Consider the following 25,480-nt stretch of genomic DNA (forward strand, 5'->3'; position numbering starts at 1 on the left):
CACCTCGTCATCAGCGCAGCAGGGGTCAAGGTGTCCACGTCTCCAGGTCTCCAGGCTGCAGGGGGCAGCCCTCGGCACTGGCACCCCCTTTCGGTTTGGGTTTGCTCTGTGCTGGAGATGGCACCACACAGCCAACTGTGCCCCGCAGCTGGATACCTGCAGACCTGGGTGCCAGTTCATGTGTGGGGGCCTTGGGCATGTGCCTGTGCCTTAGATTCCTCATCCGTAAAATGGGACGAACAACAGGCCCTGTTAAAGAAGGCCATCGTGAGAATAAAATAAAACCGCGATCTCCAAACGCGGGTGCTTGTTAGATGTCACTATTGCTGTTTTTCCAGATGTGGCAAAGGCCGACTGTTTCTTCCAGCGCTGAAGATGTGGAAGTGTGTGCAGAGGGAGGACTGCTTTTTGGTCTTGATCGGGTTCCAGTGAAGGCTGACTGCGAACACAGCGTTGTCCGTGGTGGAGGATTTTGCACATGGCACAGAGGCCGCCAGAGATGCAGGAGAGCAGAGGGGTCACGGGGAAGGTCGGGGTGGGGGCAGGGCCGCCCTAGCTGTGTCTCAGCGCGGCAGCCCGTTCCCAGCTCCTGTAGCTGCGGCCCAGAGCGGAGGCCACCTCTGCTGACCCCTCTCCCACCACCTCCGGAAAAGCAAGCTCTTGAGAAATTTCAGGTTCAGAAGCAGCTCTCAGATGCCGCTGTAGGTTATTCAAAGGAGAAAAAGGACAAAAATCAATGCGGCCCCGGTCTCCGGTTCTGAGGAGCAGTCGCATCTTGTTTGTAACCCGAAGGGATCAATAAGAGACGCTGCTTCTGCTCCATTTTTTAAGCTCGATGCTGGGGATGCAATTTGGTTGACAATTATGAACAATCAGTTATCTCGGATAGTCTCTCTCCTGCCGCCGCCGCGCGAGCGGGCAATCTTGGGCTATTACCGAGGGGGCGGCCTCGTCGTCGGGCCGGCTCCCATCCGCTCACCAGTGATCACTCAGAAGTAAACGGAATTTGCCGATCAATTGAGTCCTTGGCTGGAGAAGTTATGAATGCTGCGATGCGGAAGCTTCTGGACTTTTCGGACCCATTAGCCAAGCCGTAGGTTCCTCATGACCAAATCCTTTGTCTCCTGGCCTTTGGCAGTTCCCGGAAGCCAAGAGTCTGGGTTAGGACCTGCAAGAGTTCAGAATGTAAGTGCCCTTTGCTGCCATCACGAATGTAGAGGGACAGCCATCCTTGTGACACGGACATCTGAACCTGTGGGTGACCTGGGCATCCCAGGGACAGGTCTGAGATTGGCCTGGGCCATGGCCTCGGGCAGAATGTTCCTTCAAGACACGTGGCGGGGGCCCGTTCTCTGAGGGAACCCACAGGGCCGGCCCTCTGCAGCGTGGCTGAGCCCTGGGGACCTCAGCCCCTTGTGAGACGTGGACCTCTTTGAAGCTCCACAACCTCTTAAGGAAATTGGTGCCAGGGTTTTGCATATCATCTTGGCGGGGGGAGGGTCTCTGAAATCCAGGATGAGATGTCAAGCCAAAGGTTTGGGAGTTAGATAAATCTGAATTCCCACCTGGGTGTTACCATTTATAAGCCATGTGACTGACAGGGAGCATTTAATTCGCCTCTGTCTCCTCCATGTGCTGGGAACGGTAACAGTGTCTGCCTAATAGAATAACCCATGTGAACCAGTAACTCATGTGCTTAGCCTGTAGTAAGTAACAAACATTAACTAGTACACCATTAACACAAGCAATAATTATTAGTGGGAAATGGCTTTCAGTCACGTGAGCTCACTACATGGCATCCGTACCCTGAGGCTACTGCCCACTGTTTGTATGGTCCTGTTTATTCACGTGACTGGTTCCTATACAACTTCCTCACCAGACTTCATGATCCATAAGTTCAGGGATCTTATGAACTGGCTCAATGCACTCTTGTGTGTGCAGCATGAGAAAAAGCATGGAATTAAAAGGTAAGTTTGGGGACCAGTGTCATGGCGTAGTGGGTAAAGCCGCCGCCTGCAGTGCAGGCATCCCATATGGGTGCCTGTTTGAGTCCCGGCTGCTCCACTTCTGAGCAGCTCTCTGCTGTGGCCTGGAAAAGCAGGAAGAGGCCCAAGTCCTTGGGTCCCTGCACCTGGGTAGGAGACCTGGAAGAAGCTCCTGCCCTCTGGCTCCTGGCTTCAGATTGGCGCAGCTCTGGCTGTTGCAACCATTTGGGGAGTGAACGAGCAGATGGAAGACTTCTCTCTCTCTGCCTCTGCCTCTCTGTAACTCTGCCTTTCAAATAAATAAATAAATAATTTTTTAAAAAACGGTAAGTTTGTTTTGGTGTAAAAAAAGTTGAAATCCACCTGTAGTTTTTTCAAAATGCAGATTTTCTATGAACTTTCTGAAGACCCTTTGTATGTGTTGACAGGATGGGTGGGCACTTGGATGGATGGATGGATGAAGGTGGAAAGCGAAGACTTCTTCCACAGACAGCCCCTTCCAGGTGTGAGAGTAAGGGAGGTTTAAGGAGGAGGAGCCCAAGACCGGGGCGTCAGTGCTCTGCGGAGCCATCAAGTTTCTGAGCTCTCCTGTCAGCTCACGGCACAGCTGTCGGAAACAGGGCGGAGCCATGTGGTTCTAGCCCAGCCCCCACCTTTCCCACCTGGTCCCTGTGTTTATCCTTCCTCCCCTGGAGTAGCAAGCCCAGACGCTCGTCCCCCTCACACCAGAAAGACCCAGCCCCCTCGGAGGACCCAAGGCTTCCCTGGATTCCATTCTTGGGGTTATTTGCATGTTCGTGACTAGGGACAGAGTGTGCAAGTCCAAGGGGTGATTGACGCACAGATATTGAGACAGCAAGCCCTTGTGCAGGTTCTTCCTGAAGGCTAGAACAAGGTCCCTGGGGGAGGAGGTCCCTGGGGAGGAGGTCCCTGGCCAGATTTGTGGATCATGCAGCTCCCCACCCCCATTGCCCCCTCCCTAACAAACCACCACTCCAGAAACAGGGCAAATGGGTTCTCAATGGTGGGCAGGATGGAGCCTTGTACAATCCAGCCGCTGACTGCCCATCCCCACCCCACCTCCCCCAGTGTCTCCCAGAGACCTGGCTCCTGCACTGGGAAGCAGGGGTGGGCTGGAACAGCCAGGCTGCTAGGGAGACAGCACTGGGTTTGCAGGCAACTTCTAGCCCCTGCCTGGAATTCGGCAGGAGCTGCTAGGGAGGAGAGGGCGTGAAGCAGACCTGTGGCACCAGGCAAATGGCCCCCAGTGCTTGCCAGTCCTCCTCTTACAGTCTCCCAGAAGGCTCTCAGCGGCCCCAGAGGGAATCCTGGTGGGGAGGCAGTGGGGGGAGATGAGTTGAGAGGAAGGGGGCCTTTTCCCAGTCTCCCGGGGCGAGGAAGTCCTCGCCCAGTGAAAAGCAGGCCCACTCAGCCTAAATGGCTGGTCTGTGCAGCCGTTTCGCCTGCTATTCATGAGCCTGGCATTAACTCTAATGGCAAGGCACCACAGCGCTGGCTTTGAGACCCAGCGCGGCCCGCCGCTCCCTGCCTGGGCCACTCTGTGATTTCCCATTAGTGAGAGGAACACGCAGAGCTCAGATGGACGGCAGCTGTGAGTGCAGGGCGGGGCGCGCACACGCGTGTACTCACAGGCCCCTGGCTGGGATCTGACCCTGTGCCTGCATGAGCGTGGGCACAGAGCTACCTCCAAACCCAGCTAAAGACCCTCAGGGAGCTGGTAGCGAGCTGCTGTGTCGCGGGGTGCTGGAGAGCTGCAGAGGAGCAGCACGGTCCCAAGGCAAGAGGCTGGGGTGAAGTCCATGAGCGACCCCATCCCTGATGCTGTACTCTGGGCTCTGTGTACTTCAGCTCCTCCAATCCGCCCAAGAAACGCTCAAGGAGATGTTATTAGCTCATTCAATAGACTACAAAACTGAGATCAAGGAACTTGCTTGACATCACACAACCAGGAGGAAAAACCAGGGTTCAAACCAGATCTGTCAGACTTCAGGAGAATACGAGCCGGCTCTGTCCTTCTGCCCCGTGCTCATCTCGTGGCCTTCGAATCTCAGTTTTCTCATCTGTAGAATGGAAGTTCTTGGGGTGGGCGTTTGGCGCAGTGGTTAAGCTGCTGCTTGGGACCCCCACAGCCCGTAGCAGTCCTTGGTTCTGAGTCCCGGCTCCACCTCGGATCCAGCTTCCTGGTAATGCACGCTCCGGGAAGCGTAAAGTGACGACTTGAGTGCTTGGCCCCTGCCACCCACGCGGGAGATCTGGACAGAGTTCCTGGCTCCTGGCTTCTGCCTGTTGCAGCCCTGGCTGTTGTAGACATTTGGGGGAAATGAACCAGCAGATGGAAGATCAATATCTCTGTCTCTCCCTCTTCCTCTCTTTGCATTGCTGAATAAATAAGTGAATAAATAAATAAATGTTAAAAATACACCGCTCCCAATAAAGGAAGCTCTGATACCTCGTCCCTCTGACATAGGATTATTGTGAGGATGGCAGATTACTTACGGACAGAAAAGATTTTTAAGCCTCTTAGCCCATGTTCGATTCTCGGCCAGAGTTTCAGACTGTCTGAAACAGCAAAGAGCATTCTGGGTATTCTTATTACCAAAACCTCACTTCAGTAATAGGGAACTTTCTTTTCCTTGTGAAAAAGAGTGGAACGGACACATTGTGGAAGCATCAGCCCTCGCCGCACTTGGCAATGCCCCAAAGACTCAAGGCCAGGGCTTTCTGGAAACTTTCCCCCTGGGCAGCCCTGGCTCATTGTCTGCAGGGCAAAGGCAAGGAGTGGATTCCAAGGTCCCGGCCCCTGAGCCCTGGGCTCCAGCCCACCCAGGATGCAGAGGGACCCTTCCCTTCCCTCCTGCCTCCAACCCCTCTTATGTCTTGCTGCCTCTCTTCCAGGCCAGCCCCACTACAGCTGGGGCTAAAACACATTTATTTTGCATATGCCCACGTCAGAGAGCATTGGGAAAGCACAAGTGAAAAACAGCTGGGGCTGGTGCCACGGCTCAATAGGCTAATCCTCCGCCTTGCGGCACTGGCACACTGGGTTCTAGTCCCGGTCGGGGCGCCGGATTCTGTCCCGGTTGCCCCTCTTCCAGGCCAGCTCTCTGCTGTGGCCCGGGAGTGCAGTGGAGGATGGCCCAAGTGCTTGGGCCCTGCACCCCATGGGAGACCAGGAGAAGTACCTGGCTCCTGCCTTTGGATCGGCGCGGTGCGCCGGCCGCAGCGTGCCGGCCTCAGCGGCCATTGGAGGGTGAACCAACGGCAAAAAAGGAAGACCTTTCTCTCTGTCTCTCTCTCTCTCTCTCACTATCCACTCTGCCTGTTAAAGAAAAAGAAAAAGAAAGACAGCTGGACCGCCAAGGGGCAGGGCAGCCCGCTGGGGAAGCCACCGGCTCTAGGCTGGCCTGGATGCCCGAGGCAGCAGAGATCCCACTCTTGCCATCCTCCTAGGCAGGAGCAAAGCTGCAGCCAGAGTGCCAGCCTTGGCCTCCACCCTGGGATGACCCAGCTACGGGCACAGGGACAGGTGCGTTCCCAGGGAGAAAGGTGTGGTGTGCTGGAGTCGATCTGCTGAGCCCTCTGAGCATGGGGAGGCCAGGGGAGCAGAGCGCAGAGCACTGGACAAGAGCCCGAGCTGGTGGCTGCAGACGCGCTAGATGGAAGCGGCCGCTCAGTGGAGGCTCCGCCTCCCTCTCACTCACCGGCTTCAGCTCAGCCCCCAGGAGCACAGACGCCAAGAGTCTCCTTCCCCCACTTCACTTAAAGTCTTGCTCATCACGCTTTGTGAAAAATTCTGTCCTGGGCGCCCATCAGGGGTGTGTGTGCGTGCATGTGTGTTTACATGCATGTGTGCACACACATGCACATGTTGCATAAGTCAGGGTACTTCATAAAAGTTTATGGAAAAATGGAATTACAAAATGCAGGGTCTCCCACGAGGGAGACCCAGAAGAAGCTCCTGGCTCCTGGTTTTGTTCTGGCCTAGCCCTGGCCGTTGCGGCCAATTGGGGGGTGAACCAGCAGATGGAAGAGCTCTCTCTCTCTCTCTCTCTCTCCCTCTCTCTCTGTCTCTTCACCTCTCTCTGTAACTCTGCATTTCAAATAAATAAATTAATTAATTAAATGTTTTTAAAAAAAGAATTTGGCAGCATGTATTAACTCTCTCTCGAGGCAGAAGCTGCAAAAAAAAAAAAAAAAGTCCAGATTTAGTGCTGAGGCATCCCCCGCTTTCTCAGGGGTTCACAGGGCTGTAAGGTGTTTTCCTAGAGGCCTGGCCTGCCTTTTCCTTGCTGAGCTGACACCGCCCCCCCCCCCCCCCCCCGCCATCAGGAATCATTTGTTCTGGAAACCACCAGGCCTGGCCAAAGTCCTCCTGCAGCCCACAGGCATGGGGTCAGTGCCTGCCAAATGCGAGGTGCTGGTCAGTGCAGGAGATGCCTGCCCAGAGAGGCACGGGTGGGGCCAGGGCCCTTTGCATCCCACCAGGCAGAGCCCCAATTGCGTTTGGGGGCAGGGCTGGGGGGAGGAGGTGGAGGTCGATGAGACCCTGTCAAGCTGAAGTCTCCAATTCACTTTCAGGAAGGCGCTCCATTAACGCGAGCGTTTGGGGAAAAAAACAAAAACACTAATCACCCTCCGAAATGTACATGCTATTTCCCATCTGGTGTGTGGAATTGGATCGTCTCGGGAGTCTCGGGAAAATGCAGCAGATGGGCTGGGTTTGGAGCTCGTCTCCCCACAGGCAGTGGGGAGGCGAGGATGAGACTTGGCACAGGAAGCCGGGAAGCAGTGTGTGTGAGGGCTGGTGGGCCCCGCCGGGTCCCCATCCACTGGGTCCTGGAGGCAGCTCCCCCACCCTCACTCACATGCCTGATGCAGCCAGAGCAGCTGTGCTGGCAGCCCCTGTGGCTGTTGGTCCGTTCAGGGGAGCGGCGGCTCGTGCTCTCTGTTTGCAGAAACCCTGCTCGGGCTGCAGCGGTGCTGGAGACAGACTCGAGGGCCTCGCACGCTTGTCAGTGCTGCTTCCTGGCCGTGCGGCCCTGGCCGGGCGCTCCTGTGTACCGCAGGCGGCACCTGCCACTCACCAAGAGGCTCATGGGAGGTTGCGGCAGTGGGCAGGGTTTCGCATGCACCTGCAGTGATTGGTAGACCTGGATGCCTCTGAGCAGAGTATCTGGGGGTGCTGCCTAGGCACAGGGGCTTAAGTGCAGACTTTTGCAGGGAGGAGGCCTCGTGCCTCGGCTCACGGCTTGCTAGGCAGAGGGAGAACCTATCCAGGGTGCACCTGCTGCACCGTGGCACAGCTCGTCCTATGACCCTTGAACAGAGGCACAAAGGAGAGAGGCAGGCAGGAGGCCAGAACCGTGCCCTGCAGGTGGGAAGAGAACCGGGGCCCCCAGGGAGTGATGCTCTCCCCATTTCTTACTCTCAGGGACCCTCCTGGAGAGGCAATGGCCCTTGTCCTCCTCCATCTGACCCCCCTAGATGACTGCCGCCCTGTCAGATGGCAGGAGGCCACCAACATCAGTCCCCCTCCCTGGGGGCGCCCCCGCCCCCAAACATCTAATTAAAGAGAGAAAAGTAATTAAGGAAGGGCATGTAACATTCCCAGTGACACTGAACTTAACAACGCCCCTGGCCCCTCCCCCACTTCCAATCCATAAATATGACACACGGAACAGCTCTCTGCAACACCAAGTTGTTTATTGCTTGCTAAGCTGGAAAGCACTTGAATTAACCTCCTGCATAAGTGGAGTTAGGAAAGATCCAGGCGTCTCTAAGTGGAAAGAAGACGAGAGCCAGGCAGAGTCCTTATCGGGAAACCTGGAGGACGGGGCCTCATTCACAGCCTCACCCACGCATCCTTCACGCGAGCCTCTGCTGGGTGCCCACCGCACAACTGAGGGCTGCGCTCGGGGTGCAGAGGAGGAGAAACCGGCACCGCCGCGGCGATGGGAGACTTGTAATCCTTTGCATCTTAAAGATGGCAGTTGTGGCCCACAGAGAGGAAGCCTGCTGCCTGGAGAGGGGCCTCTCAGGGCCGGCGTTGTGACGCAGTGGGTAACACCACCGCCTGTGACACCAGCATCCCATGTGAGTGCTGGTTCGAGTCCAGCTGCCCTACTTCTGAGCCCGCTGCCTGCTAATGCACCTGGGAAAGCAGTAGAAGATGGCCCAAGTGCTTGGGTCCCTGCACCCACGTGGGAGACCCAGACGGAGCTCCTGGCTTCAGCCTGGCCCAGTCCTTTTGGGTGAGTGAACCAGGGGATCAGATCTCTCTCTCTCTCTTTCAAATAAATAAATAAATCCTTAAAAAGTGGTAATAATGAAAAGGAGACTCTCTCGGGACTGGGGTAGAGGGAGACGGCAGGAGAGCCCTTGGCTCCTGGCTGGACTGTGGCTGTTCAACAAGCCTCGCCTACACTTCGGGTACCCTGCAGGGGTGTGGCCAAAAAGCTCACACTGGCCTAACCTTGATAGGCTCATAGTCAAGTTGGGACACAGCATTCGTTGCAGCCTCAGGAGGTCCACTCCTCAAAGGATAAGTGTGCAAAGTCTGGGGAAAGTGCAGGCGCTCGAGCTGTTAACTTTGTCTACAGGAGCTGCAGAAAGGAACGGAAAGGAGGCTGGTGCTGTGGCATAAAAGGTTAAGCCTCTGCCTGCAGCCCCGGCATCCCATATAGGCACTGGTTCAAGTCCCGGCTGCTCTACTTCGCAACCAGCTCTCTGCTGATGGCCTGGGCAAGCAGTAGAAGATTGCCCAAATGCTTGGGCCCCTGCACCTATGTGGGAGACCTGGAAGAAGTTCCTGGCTCCTGGCTTTAGATCGGCTCAGCTATAGCCGTCTGGGGAGTGAACCGTGGATGGAAGACCTCCCTCTTTGTCTCTCTCTGTGACTCTGCTCTCAAGTAAATAAACAAATCTTTAAAAAAGAAAAGAAAGGAACATGAAGGGGCTGACATTTATATCACAGGTTGCAAAGGGTGTGGGAAGACCTAAGTGTGCAGAGATTTGCTTGTGCACATTTATTTGCACAAGTTTTCTTGTGCAAAGGCCCAGAGGCACAGAAGAGTAGGGGGGCTGTTTGGATGGGAAGAGGAAGGAGGTGGGGAGCTGTGGAGGCAACGCCAGCAAAGACCACGCACAGACGTGCAGTGTGACGTAGCCTAGAACAAGAGCCCAGCTGCCTGGATTCCAAAACTGGTTCTACCTCTGCTCGGCTGGGCCTCAGTTTCCCTGTCCATGAAGCGGAGATAAAAGTTCTACCTACCTCAGAGGACAGTTGTGTAGGTTCAAAGAATGAACACAGGCAGAGCACGTAGCACAGGGCCTGACATGCCACAAGAGCTGAGCGCCTGTGACAGTCTGCTTGTTAACTTCTCCTTGCCCTTGGGAAAGGCCCTTCCCCTAGCACCCAGGGATCTGTTCAGATTCCCAAGTCCTGCCCCGGCGTGACCGAGTCTAAGTCCCCAGATCAGTGTTCCTGGGGCCATCACTGGATGATGGAAGTGTTCTGGAACTGCATGGTGCTGATGGGCACATGGCTCAGCAGATCCACTAAACCCCACCAAACTGCGCCCTTCAAATGGAAGAAGTTTGTGGTGTGAAATGATATCTCAACAAAGCCATTTTAAAAAGAAAAAATCCTGGAGCCAGTGCTGTGGCACAGCTGGCTATGCCGCTGCTGGCAATCTTCCTGCACCCGGTATCAGAGCACTGCTCCACTTCCCATCCAGCTCCCTGCCAGTCCACCTGGGAGGCAGCAGAAGTTGGCCTGAGTTGCTGGGCCTGAGTTGTGGGAGACCTGTGGGAGCTCCTGGCTCCTGGCTTCAACCTGGCCCAGCCCCAGCCGTTGAAGTCATTTGAGAACAAAGCAGTGGACGGAAGATCTCTCCATGTCTCTCCCTCTCTCTGTCACTCTGCCTTCCAAATAATTCAGTAAGTCCTTTTATAGAAGCATTCCTGGTGATTCTGGCCAGACAATGCAGCTGTGGAGGTGGAGGCTCTCCGTGGGGTCTCAGGGCCTGGCTCTTTGGGGCCAGTGGCAGGCAGGGTCAGGGAAGGACAGACACTGAGCAAACCCTACAGGCCATTTGTTCTGTGTTCGCTGGACTTGAAGCTGCCTCTTGAACTCATCTGGATCAAGGGAGCCATTGGATTTTGCTGGAGGTGTCCCTCCGCTGGGTTCCCGCAGTGTCGGCATCCACCTGCCCTGACCGGCCTTGGCCCAGTGTATGGGAGTTGTTTCCTGGCCTAGCTCTCTAGGTGTCCCCAGAGCTACAGGGCATGGACATAGCTGGGTGCAGAGCAGGGATCAGCGGGGCCCTCGGGCTCCCTGTGTGGGGTGTGGAAGGTGCTGTAGAGCCTAGGTGGGGCCTCAGATATCTGGCTGTGCAGATGACCTCTCAGGAACAGATGCTAAACTTGGCTTTCACCTCCTGGTTGCTGCCACAGCTACTGTTGGCCAAACGCTTGCCCTTCTCTTCCTCCTCCTCCTCCTCCTCCATCACCTGCCGCCGGCTTTCAGGTGTGTGTTTTCTGCCCTTTAGGGCCGGGGGCTGCTCATAGGGCAGATTGCTGTCTTCATGTCCCTCAAGCCCCAACTTTGGCCCTTACGCCCCTCCCTGGTTCACCACAACTCCCACCTGTCTTTCTCTAACTCTTGCCTGGCCCCCGAGAGCTTCTCCTCCTGGGTAGAACTCCTTGTTGGTCCCCTTGTCCCCCATGGAGTTCTCAAGTGGTCATCTGTCCCCTCAGACCCTACACACATTCCTTTGTCTTCTTTTGTGTCCCCACGGTCTCTACCTGCATTTCCCTCCCTCCCCCCTCTCACCTGTGTGCCATGGCCTCTCCCATTTGTGCCCCTGGATTCCACCTGTGACCCTACAGCCCTCTCGTGTCACCTCTGCCCCTCTGTCCTCTTTGCACCAGTTGCCAGTGCTGGAGGAAAAATGGATGAGGAAAGCAGCGGGGCAGGGGTTGGGGATGAACTTGGCAGGTGATCAGTGTGGGAGTGGTTTGCCTTGAGTTACCTGGAAAATGGTTTCCATTTCTTACTCAGTGGTTTGCATGTAAGTGGAGGCACAGCCCCAGACTGCCCACCGCGGGCTATGGGACAATTGCTCACGTCCCTGCCCTCCTGGCCTGGGCTCTGGCCACAGGAGCAAAAGTGAGCAGGAGAACAAGCCTCTAGCGAGGGGCTCCCGACTCCTGGGACACACGGCTCTCCCTGGGCTCTCTCTAGGGTATGAGGAGAGGGGTGGTGGAAAAACCCATCAGTGGTCCCAGTGTGGGGCTCCCTCGTGTGCCTGGTCCCTGGGGCAGTGGGGTCACCCTGGAAGGCACGGGGATCTTGCTGTCCCCTGAGTTGTTGGGCCGTTCTCTGCACGATGTCTGCTGTCCCCGCGCCCTGGTCCCCATCTGTACTCAAGCCGTGTGGCATCTCCGTGCCTCTCTGAGCTCCCTGGCGCTTGGAAGCGACGTGTGTGTGTGCTCAAGAGCAAAGGGACTCAGCAGGCTGAGTCAACACAGCGAGATGAAGCCAGCTCAGGGAAATGAGGCTGTGGCCACGGGCACCTGTCCCCAGCCCATTTACTCAACTCAACCAAAGCCAGGTGGAGGGCGGGAGCTGGGGTTAACTGATTGGCAGAACTCGGGCCCTCCTGCTACCTCAGAGATAACACAGGGCCGGGCCTGGCTCGTACCTGACCTCCTCCATCCCGAGGCTTCCGTCCAAGCCCCCTCTCCCGCTGCATTCCCTGCCCACCAGAGACACAGTAGCATCCCACGGAGGCCTCTCCAGCTCCCAGCTCTGGATTGCGGTGGGGAGGGACAGGGAGTGTTTTGCTTTTTTGGAAATGAGTTCTCCTGGCTCATTCCTCAGAGCCTGGGCAGTTTCCCAGGGATGCACGGATCCTGGCCTGAGAGGCAAGATGTGGTCAGGAATATTACCCAGGCTGGGCCCACGGGGAAGGTGAGGTCTCAGGAGGGAGCTGGAAAAACGTCAAAACCTGGCAGCAGGTTTGGGGTGCAAGCTCGAGGGTCCCCTTCCGGGCCAGTCTGGAGGATGAATGCCGAGACCCCCTCCTCAGTAATCTCACAGCCTTGTTGGAGGTGGTGGCCCAGGTAGTGTAGGGGGGACAGAGGGGCACCGCGACAGACATCAGTCCATCTGCATCCCTCCCACCCCACTCATTACACCCCAGTGAACCTGGATGCCGGGGGCCCATCTATGCATGTGTGCATGCGTGCATGCACATGTCAACGCTCCACCCTCGTGCCTGGAGGTCCAGAGGAGAGTGAGTTCTCCCCTGGGTTCCACACAGGAGCCAGACACTTCCAAGCAGCAGAGAGAGCTAGTTGCCAAGTGCAACATGCCCTGACTGTGTGCCAGGCAGAGTTCTAGACACATCCTGTGCCTCGGCTCATTTAATCCTTACAGCAGCCCTGCAGGGCAGGCAGAGCCTCTGAGTATCCCTATTGCACAGACAAGAAACTGAGGCACAGACAATTAGGGCATCACACAGGGATACGCAACCAGTAAGAGACAAGGTTGACTGGAGCGCCAGGCTGCCTGGCTCCAGAGGTCACACTTTTACAGGTCCTCCACGGGTGTTAGCTCTGTAGGTGTGTGTGCAACGTGTGTGTGTGTGCACATGCGTGTGTGTGCGGTACTGGAGGCATGCAGGCACTGGCATCTATCTAGCTCCTTTCGAGGAAACCAGAGGAATTTTCCCCTTCCCTCCCCCAAGCAGCTTGTCACTCCCCCCAGCCCTGCTTGCCTCTGCCTCTGGCCAGCCCGGGCCCCTGGTCAGGAGGAAGATCAGCAACAACAGAGCAAGGGCGGATCTGGACGCAGAGGTGCTCTAGTGGGGGTGGGCTCGATCCCTGGCACCTGCAGCAGCCGGAATTCTGGCCACCTTCAGCCCTATTCCAGGCACACACATTAAGAACCTTCTCCAGCCTTTCTCAGTTGTTGGCCAGTTGTCCCCGGAGCAAGGCAGGACAGAAGCTGCATGGCCAAGACTCTGTCGCAGGACCACACTGTGGGAGTTAGGACTGTCCCCAGCAGGACCCAGCTCTGGCGTCACGGGGGAGGCAGCACCTCCTTCCCTAGCTGCTGCCCTTACCTCCCGCTGGCTCCTCGCCCTGAGTGTCCAAGACGCATGCTCTTTCCACTCACAGCCTGGCTGCGTGCCGTCTTGCCTGACTTGTGAGCAGAGCAGTGCCTTACCTGCGTGCCAGAGGGGCACAGGTGTGCCTGTGCCACTCACACAGCGTACCACCTGCTGGAATCTTGGCGGAGGGCGGACTTGGGATGGGATCCATCAGAGAGACAGTCTGTGGCATAATTAAGAGGGAGCAAAACACAAAACAAAACAATGTTTTCCTTCCGCTCTCCTTTCTACCACTTGCCCTAATTATTTTCCCACTTTAAAATTCTGCATCAAGTTTAATTAAGCTGGCCTCGGGCAGGGAAGTCTGGCAAACTTGGAGAAGTTCACTTGTTTATTTTCTTATCACTCAGTGATTGGATTTTCGCAGCTCATTCTGTCTCTCGCTCTCTATGGAGGGATGGTGGCAGCCTCCTGCCCGCGGCGGGGACAGGTGCAGCTGAGAACAGAGAACCGGCTGGTAGCAGCCTCCGAGGGGGGCACTTCGCCACACAAAGCTATTGTTGGCCAACTTATGCTCCAGTTACGCCTCACTGCCCCTCCCACTCCTACCCTGCCTCTCCCGGTCCCGGTCCCCTAAAATGTGCATGAAGAGAGCACACGTTAAGCAGTGAGAAAGCACTGGACACGGAGGCCAGGCACTTAGATCAGAAGCTCAGCTTTCCACTTAGTTTTCTGGGTGAGGGTCAGTCATTCCTTCATTCACTTGCTCATTCCCTCATTTACTCCCTCATTCATCAGCTTCCCCCACCCCCCGCCCTGAGCAAAAGCACACCACCTGCTTCTGCCCTCCCCAGCGAGTCCCGGGTGAGCGAGTTACTAGACTCCCCTGAGCCCATTTCTTGGCCCTTTCAGCCCTGAATTGTTTCAAGGACAAAAGGAGGTCACGCGAGCGGAAGCCACGACAGCGCTTGGCTCACTGTGGCAGCACACGTTCCGTGCGTGGTGGTACCTGGGCCCTGGGCCTTTCTGGGACTTGATCTATGCAAGTAGGGCAGATGCCCGGGGGGTCTCCAAGCTCAGGGGAGTTGGCCGAATCCTGCAGGCTGCTGCGCTTCATGCTAAGGAGGAAGATATGAGAGCAGAGGCTCTGGAGGAGCCAGGACACCTGGGATGGGGTGGGGGCCCTGGCTGGGGAGCTCAGCATATGGTGAGGGCATCCCGGGCGTCTGAGGCTCAGCCCCCTCAAACGACTGAAGCAGAAGGCAGGTGTCTGTGCTCGATCTGCGTGAATGACAGAGTAAATGAGTGAGCAGATGAATGTGTGAGTAAATGAATGAGTGGGTGAGCGGGCAGAGGGCTGAATAGATGAATGAATGAATGGACAAGTGAATGATTGGATCAAAGATCAGATAACTAAGTGCATGAATGGATACGGGGATGAATGCAAATAGATGAAAAAATGAGTGAGAGAACAAGGAAGCAAATAACTTAGCAAAACACCGAATAAAGGGATGAATAAGTGAATGTCTGAGTGGATCCCAGAGGGATGGATGAGTTAATTAGAAAATGGCTGAATGAATGGGTGAGTGCATGAATGGGAAAGAGCCTGAACAGATGAATCCGTGAATGAGTGAAAGATGGAGTGGGAAAAATGAGAGGATGAGCCTGGGAGCAGGTGAAAGAATGAATGGATGCATGAATAATTTAATTAGGAAACGATTGAATGAATGACTCAGGCCGCCACCCCTGGTGCTAAGCAAGGGGGACTCACTGACGGGACCCCAGAGATGGGGAGGAGCTGCTTCCCTGTGGGCAGGGCTTCCTGCCTCCCCTGCCTGCCTGGCAGCAGAGCCCCTAGGCTCCCAGCCCATTGCCGCTGTTCCATTATGTATAGATACAAGCGGGGCTGCGGCAGCGTCTTGCCTCCTCACCAGAACTGCACCCGAACCATTGAAACGCAGATGTCAGTAACATAACATATCTCTGGCCTACCTGTCTCCCTCACTGCTGAGAAATAACTCGCAGCAGCAGGTTAAGCTGACAATAAACACAGGAATTGACTTCAGTGGGAATGAACTTGCCTGACTATTGACAAAAACGTAAGGTGATGAAACCCACGCTGGGCTTCCGGCTTGCTCAGGTGGCCGCCTGCCCCTGCCCCTCCCTTCTTGGGCTGGGGATGAAGGACAGAGGCCCCAGGAAGATGATAGACAGGGTCCCTAGACCTGAGCCAAGAGACTGGCCGCAATGTCCTGTGACGAGGAGCAAGGGCACAGCTATGCGGCAAGCACGTGCCTTTGCCACGGAGAGGATTCTAGAATAAAGAGTGGGTGCTGGGAAGGCCCGCGCCTCCCCCTCTTCACTCGGGCAGTTGGCAGAGACCAGGTAAGGGGGCTGCCAGCTGCGTCCTTCTAGTCCCGGTCCCACTCTGGGCTGAGATGTTGTCCTGCAGCCCCTCCTCCATTCAGCAAGACACCCTAAACCAGCTCTGCACCGTGGCCGGGAGCAGGCAGGGGCTGTGACACTCGGGAGAGCGGCTGGGGCCCCAGGGCTTCGTCGTTCAGCCATGGCCAGCAGCCTGCCCGCCGGGCAGCCGGCCGGAAGGGAGATGAAAGTAGGCAGACTTCAGCAGAGGGCACTCAAGCCTTAGGAATCTGCACGCGGCTACCGCCGCTGCCGCCGCCGCCGCCTTTGCTCCGCGGTTTCCCAGGGAAGTGGGGATCATGAATCTCCGTAACTGGAGCCCAGGGCCTCATCACTCACCGTGATTGTAGGGGACTGAGAGCGGAGTGGATCAGGCTAAACAAAACACACACACAAGGGACTCTTCCAAAGGATCGCTCTCTCGGCCACCACCGCGGCCCCTCCCTCACCTGCAGAAGCTGGGGAGGGGTCTGCGGAGGGGGCAGGCAATCTCCCTTTTCTTCCTGCCCTGGCCCCCACCTGTGAGCCGGTGGGAGACGTGAATCTCGCTGGCAATGGCTTGGGCCAGCTCAGCCGTGGTTGTTTTTTTTTTTTTTTTTTTTTTCCGGGATGTTAATGAAATGCGGGAGCACTTGTCCTTTCAGACAGCGGCCCCTTTTATTTGGGAATGAAAAGCTGCATTAGTCTGAATGAGGTTTGGAGGCCTCGTAAATCCTGCGCTGGCTGCCTCGTGGGGGAGCTGGGAGCGGAGGCCTGGCTGGTGGGTAGACTTGTTTACCAACAATTCCAAACGCCGGGAGTGGCCGCTCCCAGTGCCCAGAGATGCAGCTTGAGAGAGTGCCAGCCCTCCTGCCTGCCAGCCACCGGGCAGCCTGGAGCGGCGCACGGCAGTGCCGGCGATGATGGCGAAGAGGGAAAGGGAGAGAGGGGGGCAGGATGCTCCTCCTAGGGCCCCTGAGCTCCCAGTCTGCTCCAGTAGAGGCCACCGCACCTGTTCTACTCTTATCTGCTTCGCAGGCAGCCAGAAGTGATGCAGATCTTTCCCGGGCCAGTCCCCGCTCAGCGCAGGCGCTGCAGGACACGGGTGAGCCCTGCAAGCTTAGGAGTCTATTGAACCTGCATGGGAACCTGGGCCCCCACCCACAGCACATGGCAAAGAGCGGTGCCCCCAAAGTGTTAGGACAGGGATGGAGGGGAAGGAGGCAGGGAGAGAGGAAGACAGAGAGGGAGGGAGAGAGGAAGGGGAGGGGAGAGGGAAGAGACATCACATATTGGCTGGATGACTTTGGACCTCTCCCTTGACCCCTCTGAAATGCAGAGTCCTGACCAGCAAAATGGAAAAATGACAACGATCCCACCCCAGCGGCTGTGGACCGGATGAGGGGAAGCGATGCGTGGAACACAGAAAATGCGTAATAAATGCGACCCGTCCTCACGGCCACTGCTGATGCTTCTGCTGTTGCAATGCATCCCCCCCTCCCCGAGCCTGGGCGTGAACCAGCTGCGGAAGGGCTGTGCCACAGCACTGCCTGCAGCTAGGTCAAGAATAAGGCAGCTTCCCTGTGACCCCAGGCTTCCGGCTGGGCTGCCAGGCCCAGCGATAGGGCCCTACAGCAGGGAGGCAGCAGAGCAAAGCCTCTCTCTGCCCTGCTCTGGAATGCCGCAGGGGGAGGGGCGGAGGGGGCTCGAAGGTGACAGGGTCCCATGTTCACCCTCTGGCGCGGCGGGGTGGAGGAGGGGGCAGCATCCATTCACTTCTCTGGGGTATCTCTCTCTCTCTCTCTCTCTCTCTCTCTCTCTCTCTCTCTCTCTCTCTATTTTGCTTTTGGCTTTGTTTTGTTTTGTTTTGTTTTTGAAGGCTGCTCTTCCTCCTGTTCCCCATCCCTCCCTCCTGCTGGCCGCAGATCTGCTCCTTCTCTGCCTTTCTGTTTCTCCTGTTCTTCCCTGCCAAGCCATGTGTCCCCTGAGCCCTGTCCCTTTCAGGCCAGGGGCCGCCTGCACGAGGAGCAAACGCAGTCAGCGCCCAGGCTCTCCCCTCCGCGCCCTAACCAGCTGTGGTGGCCACTGCCGGCCATGCCTCTTTGGCCCTGCGCCTTCCACTTCTCCAGCAAGGCACAGGAATTTCCTCCTTCCAGGACAGCCAGGCCCTGTGGTTCCTGGGGCAACCAAACCAGCCCTGGAAGAAGCAGCAGCCTCCCAGGGAGAGCGCCCCTCTGCTCTGTCTGCAGGGTGCGGCCCGGCTCCCTTCTCCTGCTCTTCCTCCTGGCTGGTGCCCGCTGAGGCCCTTACTGTCCAACAAGAGGTGGCAACTGCTGCTCCTCTGGCTCTTGTCTGCAAGTCCCTGGAACATTTTCCAGGGGCTGCTGGGGAAACCGGCCGCGCCAGCTGAAGGGGCGAGGGAGGCCCATGGATGGCCAGCACCCTGCACCCCACACCCCGCACGGAGGGGGATTCTGGCCTGCAGGGGCAGGCTGACCTGTGAGGGTGACCTCTGCTCCCTGCCAGGGATCCCGGGGAACCTCCTCCTCTTACAGTCACAGTAGCCTGCACTTGGGGCGGGAGGGAGTCCCCTAGTCAGTGACAGGATTAGACACATGGCATATTCACACCGGCTACAACGTCACGGTCCCCTGCACCCAGACTGGGAGGGGGAAAAAAAAAGACAGCGGTTGGGAGCACGACTCACCGTGCATTTGTAAGAAAATTAAAAGATTTGCTCGTCAGATGTTGGGGGCCACGCTCTTTGCAGACAGCTGGCAAATGGGAGAGATTGGGAATGATGGAATAGATCAAATTATTTAAATGAGAAAAATAAATTCACATACAGCCTCGCTGCTGCCCGGTGACAGATCCCTTTATTTATCTACTGTATCGGCATCGCTTTGTCTCTGTCAAAAAGGTCATTAAACTCGCCTAACTACGGAATTCGCGGCTCCTGCTCCAGCCTCGCTCCACAGCCCTGCGCTTCCCTCGACACCCAGCGCCACTTGAAAAAAATTTATTATTGCTAATAAACAGCGTCTCTTTTTAACCCCTTCTGCTAGTGCCCCCGTGGGCCCTGCTCCATGCCACGGAAAACGGCCGTTTCTCTTTAGGATGTCTCGGGAGGAGTGGGGGAGGGGGCCGCGGCCGCGCCGAGAGAAGCGGGGAGCCAGCGCTCTCGCCCCTTCTCCGAAGGCGCCGACTGAGCGGCCTCCCCCGCAGCCGCGTGCGCGCAAGCCCTGACTCCCATCGCACCGGGTCTGGCCTGGGCTCTGCCACCCCTACCAGCTCCCGCAGCAGCCCTCGCGCGGCGCGTGGACACTTCTCTTTGAATTCGGTCTCCCAGCCCCAACTCTGCTTCCACGAGGGGTGGGGTTGGGGAGGGAAGCCGGCTCCCTGGTCAGTCTCCGGCCGCCGCCGTCCCGCCAGCGCCGGCCGCGTGGGAGCTGGAAGGCGAGGCGCTGCAGACGGCGGGCTCCGGTTTCGCTGCCGCCCGCGGGCGCGTCTCCTCCAGCTGGTCGGGCCGCTGGGCCGCTGCCGTCTCCCCGCTTGCGGTGCCAGCGCTCTCGCTCCGTGCCTGCCTGCCGGGCTGCGTGCCCTCGCAGTTGAAGGGGCTGGGGGCGGCAAGGGCGGATGGGGACGTCTGGGAAGCCAGCGCGAGTGCCGATCCTCTGGCGGTCCCCTGCGCCCGGGTCCAGGGCCCCCTTCCCTGCCCCCTGCGCAGGTGTGAGCGCGCGAGTGTGCGCCCGGGCGAGTGTGAGTGCGAAGTGTGTGTGCGCGGAGGGAGCGCGGGCGGCGGGCGGCGCGGGAGGCGGGAGCAGGGCGCGGGGGGAGGGGGCTGGGAGGGAGTGTGTGTGCGCGCGTGCAACTCCACTCCGGGGCTTTGTGCGAGCCCGGGCGATAGCATCGGCGGCGGCTGGAGGAGGAGCGGCCGGAGACGCGTGCAGCCCGCCCGCCAGCGCCCGGCAGCCGGGGCAGGTGGGAGCCCGCGCGGGAGCCGAGCCGACGCGAGCCGGAGCCGAGTCCGAGCAGAGTCCGGGCGGAGCCCAGGAGCCTCGCTCGCGGGCGGCCCGTGGGCGGCAGCCGGGCGGGGCGGGCGCCGGCGGGGCGGCCCCCCAGTAAGATGTGCGCGGCGCCGCGGGGCGCCCCCCACTCGCAGCGGCGCTCGGGAGCCCGGCGGCTGGGCCAGGCGGCGCCTCGGGGGCTGCTGCGAGCCCGCGCCTAGAGCTGCCGCCCCAGGGAGCCCGCCACGGCCGCGCCCCGGGCACGCTCGGCGGCGCCCAACGATGACCGCTCCCTGGCGGCGCCTCCGGAGTCTGGTTTGGGAATACTGGGCCGGGCTCCTCGTGTGCGCCTTCTGGATCCCGGACTCGCGCGGGATGCCCCACGTCATCCGGATCGGTAAGGGCTGTCTGGAGCCGGGGGTGGTCTCAGTGCGCCCGGGCGGGGCTGGGAACGGGGGTCTCGCAGCGCGATCCCGAGAGATTTCCTCAGCCTCTCTGCGGGCTGCCGGGGCCGCCTGACCGCCAGGAGCTCGTCCCAGGGAGGACAAAGTTCCAAAGCTGGGGTCACCGGCCTTACTTATTGGGGAGGAGGCGGCCGGGCCGCTGCGGGCGCGGGGCCCTTGGCGCGCTCCTGGGAGGTCAGACTCGGTGGAGTGTAGCCGAGGGGTCCAGTCCCGAGTGGCGGGCGCGTTCCGCCGCGACTGCCTGCAGATCTGGCCGCAGCCCGAGTTCTGGAACCCGGCATCTCCACGGAGCTGGAACCCTGGGGAAGGCGCCAACTTCTCTGCTGTGTCTTCCTCGTTCCCCGCGGGCCTCCCGCGCCCACCTCGGGCACAGCTGGAGCGGCGGCCGCTGCGGGGACGCAGAGTGCGGATTCGCAGGAAGAGGGCAGCCGCCCCCGGCCTCGGTGGCCCCCGTTCAGCCCCGGGGCGTGGGGGCAGGGCAGGAGCGGTCCCCCGCCGGGCGCTGCCGCCTGTCCCTCGGGACTCAGGCCTCTCTCCGGCCCGTGCCGGCTTGGGGTGGGGGGCAGGGAGCGACGGAGGCGGCGCGGCGCGACCGGGGAGGGCGGCCGAGCGCGTCGGGTGGTTTGCAAAGTTAGCTGAAATCCCTCCGCAGCTGGCGGCGGCTGGCGGGGCTGCGCTCCGCTCTCCTCGCCCGAGACTCTTAACTCGGGGCTTTAACTTTGTTGTGGCCGCTCGAGGCATCGTGGGGGCAGCGCTCGAGGCGGTGCGTGTGGCCGTGCGTGTCCCAGGCCGGCGGTCGCTTCCGTTGTCGTGGGCCCTTCGCCCGCTGCCAGGCCGGAGACCTGGGCCGCCTGGGTTCTCGAGGCGCCATCGCAGGCGTCTGGCACAAGGCGGCGGGCCGAGCTCCGCCGAGCCAGGGCCACCTTCCTCCTACGGGGCTTTTCTCCAGGTGCGGACTTCGGGCTGCTGGCGGCGGGAAGCGAGCGGGTGCAGGGAAGCAGGGTCGGGCTTGGCTTCCGGACCCGCGTTTTCCACGGAGGTGGTCGGAGACCCCAGAGGGGGTCGTCTCCTCTCTGGTTCTCTGTCCTATCTCGTAGGAGCCAGGCCATCCTGACCCCGACCTCTGGGTGCAGGCGGAGCCAGAGCGGAGCTGAGGTCTTTCGGTCAGGTCGGGGCTCAGGACCCTGGCCGGCAGACATCCAGGCCTGGGAGGGGAGCCTGGGGACAGCCCTCACCGTCAGACTTAACCCTTTGTGGTCTAGGCTGCTCCTGGCGACCCGAAAATGTCTTTTCTCTGTGTGCCTTTGCCTGCCCCAGCAGTGCCCAGCTTGGTCACTGCTCCAGGGCCGCAGACCCTCGGTAATTCGACGAACCCTTCCTTTATTCCCTTTTTAGGGGCGAGTTGCCTGGCAAGGTGTCCTTAGGGGAAAAAAGGGGAGAGACCCAAACAGTGTTGTGTGCCAGCCCCACGCATTGCAGGTCCTCCTTGCGGGCCCCTCCACCAGGCGGCTAGGAGGGGTGTGCTCCCAGCCCAGCCTCAGGGATGGAAGTCTCTGGAGGCCTAGAGAGACCGGAGCAGAGAAGGGCAGCCCTGGGTGGATCTTTTGGAAAGGGGCAGGATGGTGTCCTTACTTGCCCCTCCTCCTGTGGCCGGGAGGCTCCCGAAGGCCGCCAGAAGCAGCAGAGCCGCCAACTGCCCACCCCTCTCTGGGTTCAGCCGGTAATAATGCAATTAAAGGGCAGCAGAGCCCGCCCCTCTTCTCATCGTCTTGGTATTAACTCCCAGGATGAATTAGCGTGTCGGCCCAGGCCATTCATAGCCAAGAGCCCTGCCTGACTTGAGTCCCAGCCCAGGGACTGGGGTGCTGTGCCCATGCCAAACGTGACTGCCGGAGCCGTGCCAACTGGGGTGGAGGGGAGGCGCTGAGGCCTCCGGGCTTCTCTGCGGCTGCCTGGGGAGCTGAGCTTCTGGCTCTCTGGGCCTCCAGTCGAACCCCGGCTGGAGCCAGTGGACATGGCAGAGAGAAAGAGGGGGAGAGAGAGGAGGGGGCAAGCTCATGGGAAACCCAGACACACTGCCTTGGCTGGGCCTGATGCCATCTCCCTGTGCCGGTCCTTCCCATCCATGGGATCTCAGGGCTTCGGCTGGGGCTGCAGGAATTGAGGCCCTGGAAATTGGGCTCCAAGGTGTGCTGGGTGCTTCTGGTCGCCTAGACTGGAGCCTGAGCCGGCTGCACTTGAAGCTGAGTCCTGCTGCTGCAGACAGGCCTCACCGAGTACCAGTCCAGAGAGGATTTTCCAGCAGGTGCCAAGGGGCTCTTCTGGGCTGGGAGAGCCTTGTACCCGCCCCCTCTCTTTGTGCCTCTTTTGGGGACTGAAATTTCCTCTTAGACAAGGAGATGGATAGCTCAGCAGTGTGACAGAGTGTTCAAACAATCCGTCTTGAATAGATGAATTGCATTGCTCTGTCTTTTTGTAATTGTGTCTATCAGAGGGAGAGGTCAAGGCATTGATTGCTTGGATGGTTTGCAAGTAACAAAGGAGAGTGAGGGAGAGAGTGAGGGAGAGAGAGTAATTGGATTGTAGTCTGCGGGAAAAAAATGATCATTGATTATTTTATATGAATATGTGGAAGATGTATCCTGCGTATGACTATCAAGTGTTGCTCATTGAAGGTTTGCAAGGCATATTGTTCTGCATTTTATTATTATTACCATCGTTATTATTGTTTGGATGGATCCTGATCTTAGCTCACGGAAGGTGGTCCTCTCAGTCCAGTGGCTCCAGTGACCTCCTGTGGGGGCCTGGATTTCCAGGTTCCATGACCTGGAAGCTGAAGTGGAGGGGGGGGGGCACTGGGCTGGGAGACAGAGGCCTGTCGCTTCCGCTCTGTATGCAGACCAGATCACACTCTTCCTCCCGCCCTGAGCCTCAGTTTCCCTATCTGTAAACTGTGCAACTGGCCTTGATGGTTCGTTTAGTCTGTGGTTTCAGAGTTTCCTGTGGTGCAGCCTGGCGAGAACTGTTGGAGCCATTGTAGGTTTCCAGGCTAGCCCTTCTCTCCTGCCTTGGCCTGGGGCCAGGGTGGATCAAGGGCCAGCCTAGGATTTGGAAAGGGAACCAGACAGGGGTGGCAGCAGCCAAGGAAGCCTGGCTAGCACTTCCCTGGGATGAGGAGCGAGAGTGGCTGCTGGTGTGCTCCGGCCAGCCAGTGGGGAGATTCAAAGCCAAATGACTGCAGATCTATAAAGCAGGTGTACATGTGTATGGGGGTGGGCGGGAAGGCTTGGGCCAGCTCGGGGGCCCCCTGAGCGTCTGCAGACGGAGCAGAACTGAACTGCAAGGTCCTGAGCTTCCTGAATGAACTGGGATCCCCAAGGGAGTGAGGCCCCCTCCCTCCGGCCCCCCAGTTCCTAAACCAGCCTCATCCTCAGCTCTTCTGATCGGTTCACCCAAATGGTCCCGAACATTTGTCTCGAGTTTGGAAGCCGCTGCGTGTGAAACAATGAGAAATTTCTCAGTGACTGGTGATGCGCTGAAAGATCCCGCCGTGTAGGAACAGACAGCAGCTGAATGAAGATCAATAGGGTTTCCCCCTGGAAGTAAATAGCTTCAGACAAGACCTGGGAGTGGCCCGAGGGGCCCGGGAGAGCATTAACTGGAGGAATTTCTGCCTCCACTTCTCAGCCCAGCTGCTCCCATCAGCCTGGAGTTTAATTTCTTCTTGATGCCTGCCTCGCGTTGCGCAGAGGTGTCAGTGCGACCTGGGGGTTTGTAGAGGTGGTTCATGCAGGCTGAGCCAGGCACCCACCCCGGCCAAAGTCGCCTGCCTTCCCCTTGAGCCCAGGGCTGCCCTTGCTAGTCCAACCCACTGTGCCCTTTGATAGTGTTTTGGAGGGGCGGCTCTTGGCCCCACCCCACCCCTCCAGGAATGCTGGAGGGCTTGGCTGTTTTAGGGGCCCTTGTGGGGGCTGTGGGGCTCCCTGAGTCCCAGTGTTCTCAAGGCAGTCTCTGTCTCAGGCTGGAAAGCAGAGCCCCTGCCCCCGGGGGAGGAGGCACAGATGCCCTTTTGGGCCTTACAACCACTTGTCTCTGCCCTGCCCTCCCCGCAGCCCTGGGGACTGCTTGGGTGGTCTTTCAGGGGGAGACCTGTTTGGGCTTAGAAACCAGGCTGTGTTTCTCCTGCACAAGCCTCTGCCACCGCCATCCTGTCACAGTCAGCTGCCCCAGCCTCCTCCTCCGGAAGCTGCAGCCCTGCCTGCTTGCCCAGGACCCTCAGAGGGAACAGAGAGAGCCGTGGTTTCTACTCTGCTGGGTAGAAGCTCCCCAGGCCCTGCAAGGCCACAAAAATGTCAGCTGCTGCAGCCGTGGGGCAGGGCCCTCCTCCAACAGACTCTGGCTTGGCCTTGCCACCGCCCCCCCCCACTCCCCTCCACCTGATCCCTCCTGGCCTGGGAGGCTGGTGGTGCTGAGGCTGGAGCCTTGGAGGGATGGAGGTGCAGAAACGGAGCCGATGCCGATGCCGATGGGGCCAGCAGCCTGGCCGCCGGCTCCTTTCCTGGAGTGGCTGTACTCCCAGGCGCTGATTCCCCGGCAACAGCACCAGAGGGCAGTGTGCCTGTGCAGAGAGGGTTGCCACGCATCCTGCCTGGGGCCCCATTGGTTTAGCAGCATAATCAAAATCATGAGTACAGAGGCCCCCAGCTACTGGACCCTCAGCTGCCAGGCGTTGCGCTGAGTGCCTTTTTAAAACCACGACCAGTGGCTCAGTGAGTACTAGGTGCTCAGTAAACATCGCTGTGGCATTTGCTCGCCATCTTGTTTAGCCTTCACAGGAAACTGAGCTTGGTGAGGTCCTTTGTCCCAGATCCCCGGGTCTGTACGTGTTGGAGGCAGGGTCAGGACGGTGGTTGTCTGGCCCCAGGTCTTGTGCAGTCTGAAGATGGGAGGGGGAGGCCATCGTTTTTAAGGAAGCTGACTATGGTGCTCCCTCTGCTGTGGTTCTGGTAGCTGAGCCTGGTCTCGCTGGGCTGGGCTGGGACTGGCCACCTTCGCCCCATCGGTACCCGTGTTCAGTCTAAATGAGTCAGAGGGCAGATCTGCTTCTCCCAGAGGAGAGGTCTGATTGGCTTTCCTCGCCACCTGCCACTGCACCTGCTCACCCTTAGCACCCTCCGCTCTGGTCTGGCTTTTAGCCTCTGCCCCAGGTTTTATCTAATCCCTAAATAAAGGATGAGCTCTCACTGGGGGTATGGTCCACCCATGGGAGGCTCTGGGGTCTCTGGAAGCCGCCCTGCTGTCCTCGAAAATGTTGTCAAAGCCTTGGGGAAACCCAAGGGCCCTGTTGTCTTTGTGCCCTCCCCTCCACCTCAGAAACCAGTGAGCTAGCGAGAGAGAAGGGGGCTGGTGAGTTAGCTCTCTCGGTTCTCTCTTGCCTCCCTTATCTCTCCCTTTCCTTTACCAGTCTGGTCCCATCTCATTCC

The 25,480-nt window shown here is 58.6% G+C and overlaps 1 protein-coding gene across 2 annotated transcripts in view; it reads left to right on the forward strand.

Moving 5' to 3' along the window:
- Positions 1 to 18,976: 18,976 nt before the first annotated feature.
- Positions 18,977 to 25,480, forward strand: part of GRIK3 (glutamate ionotropic receptor kainate type subunit 3) — a 238,118-nt gene continuing 231,614 nt past the window's right edge. The window contains exon 1 of one of the 2 annotated variants that reach the window (XM_070076997.1): positions 18,977 to 19,253. In XM_070076997.1, coding sequence (XP_069933098.1) covers positions 19,163 to 19,253 — 91 coding nt within the window. In that variant the 5' untranslated portion in view covers positions 18,977 to 19,162. Of the gene's footprint in view, positions 19,254 to 19,408; positions 19,931 to 25,480 lie in introns of those variants that run through there. The other variant, XM_051832149.2, reaches the window with a different exon arrangement.

This window comes from Oryctolagus cuniculus, chromosome 7, assembly GCF_964237555.1.
Source record: "Oryctolagus cuniculus chromosome 7, mOryCun1.1, whole genome shotgun sequence".
NCBI classification, from domain to species: Eukaryota; Metazoa; Chordata; class Mammalia; order Lagomorpha; family Leporidae; genus Oryctolagus; species Oryctolagus cuniculus.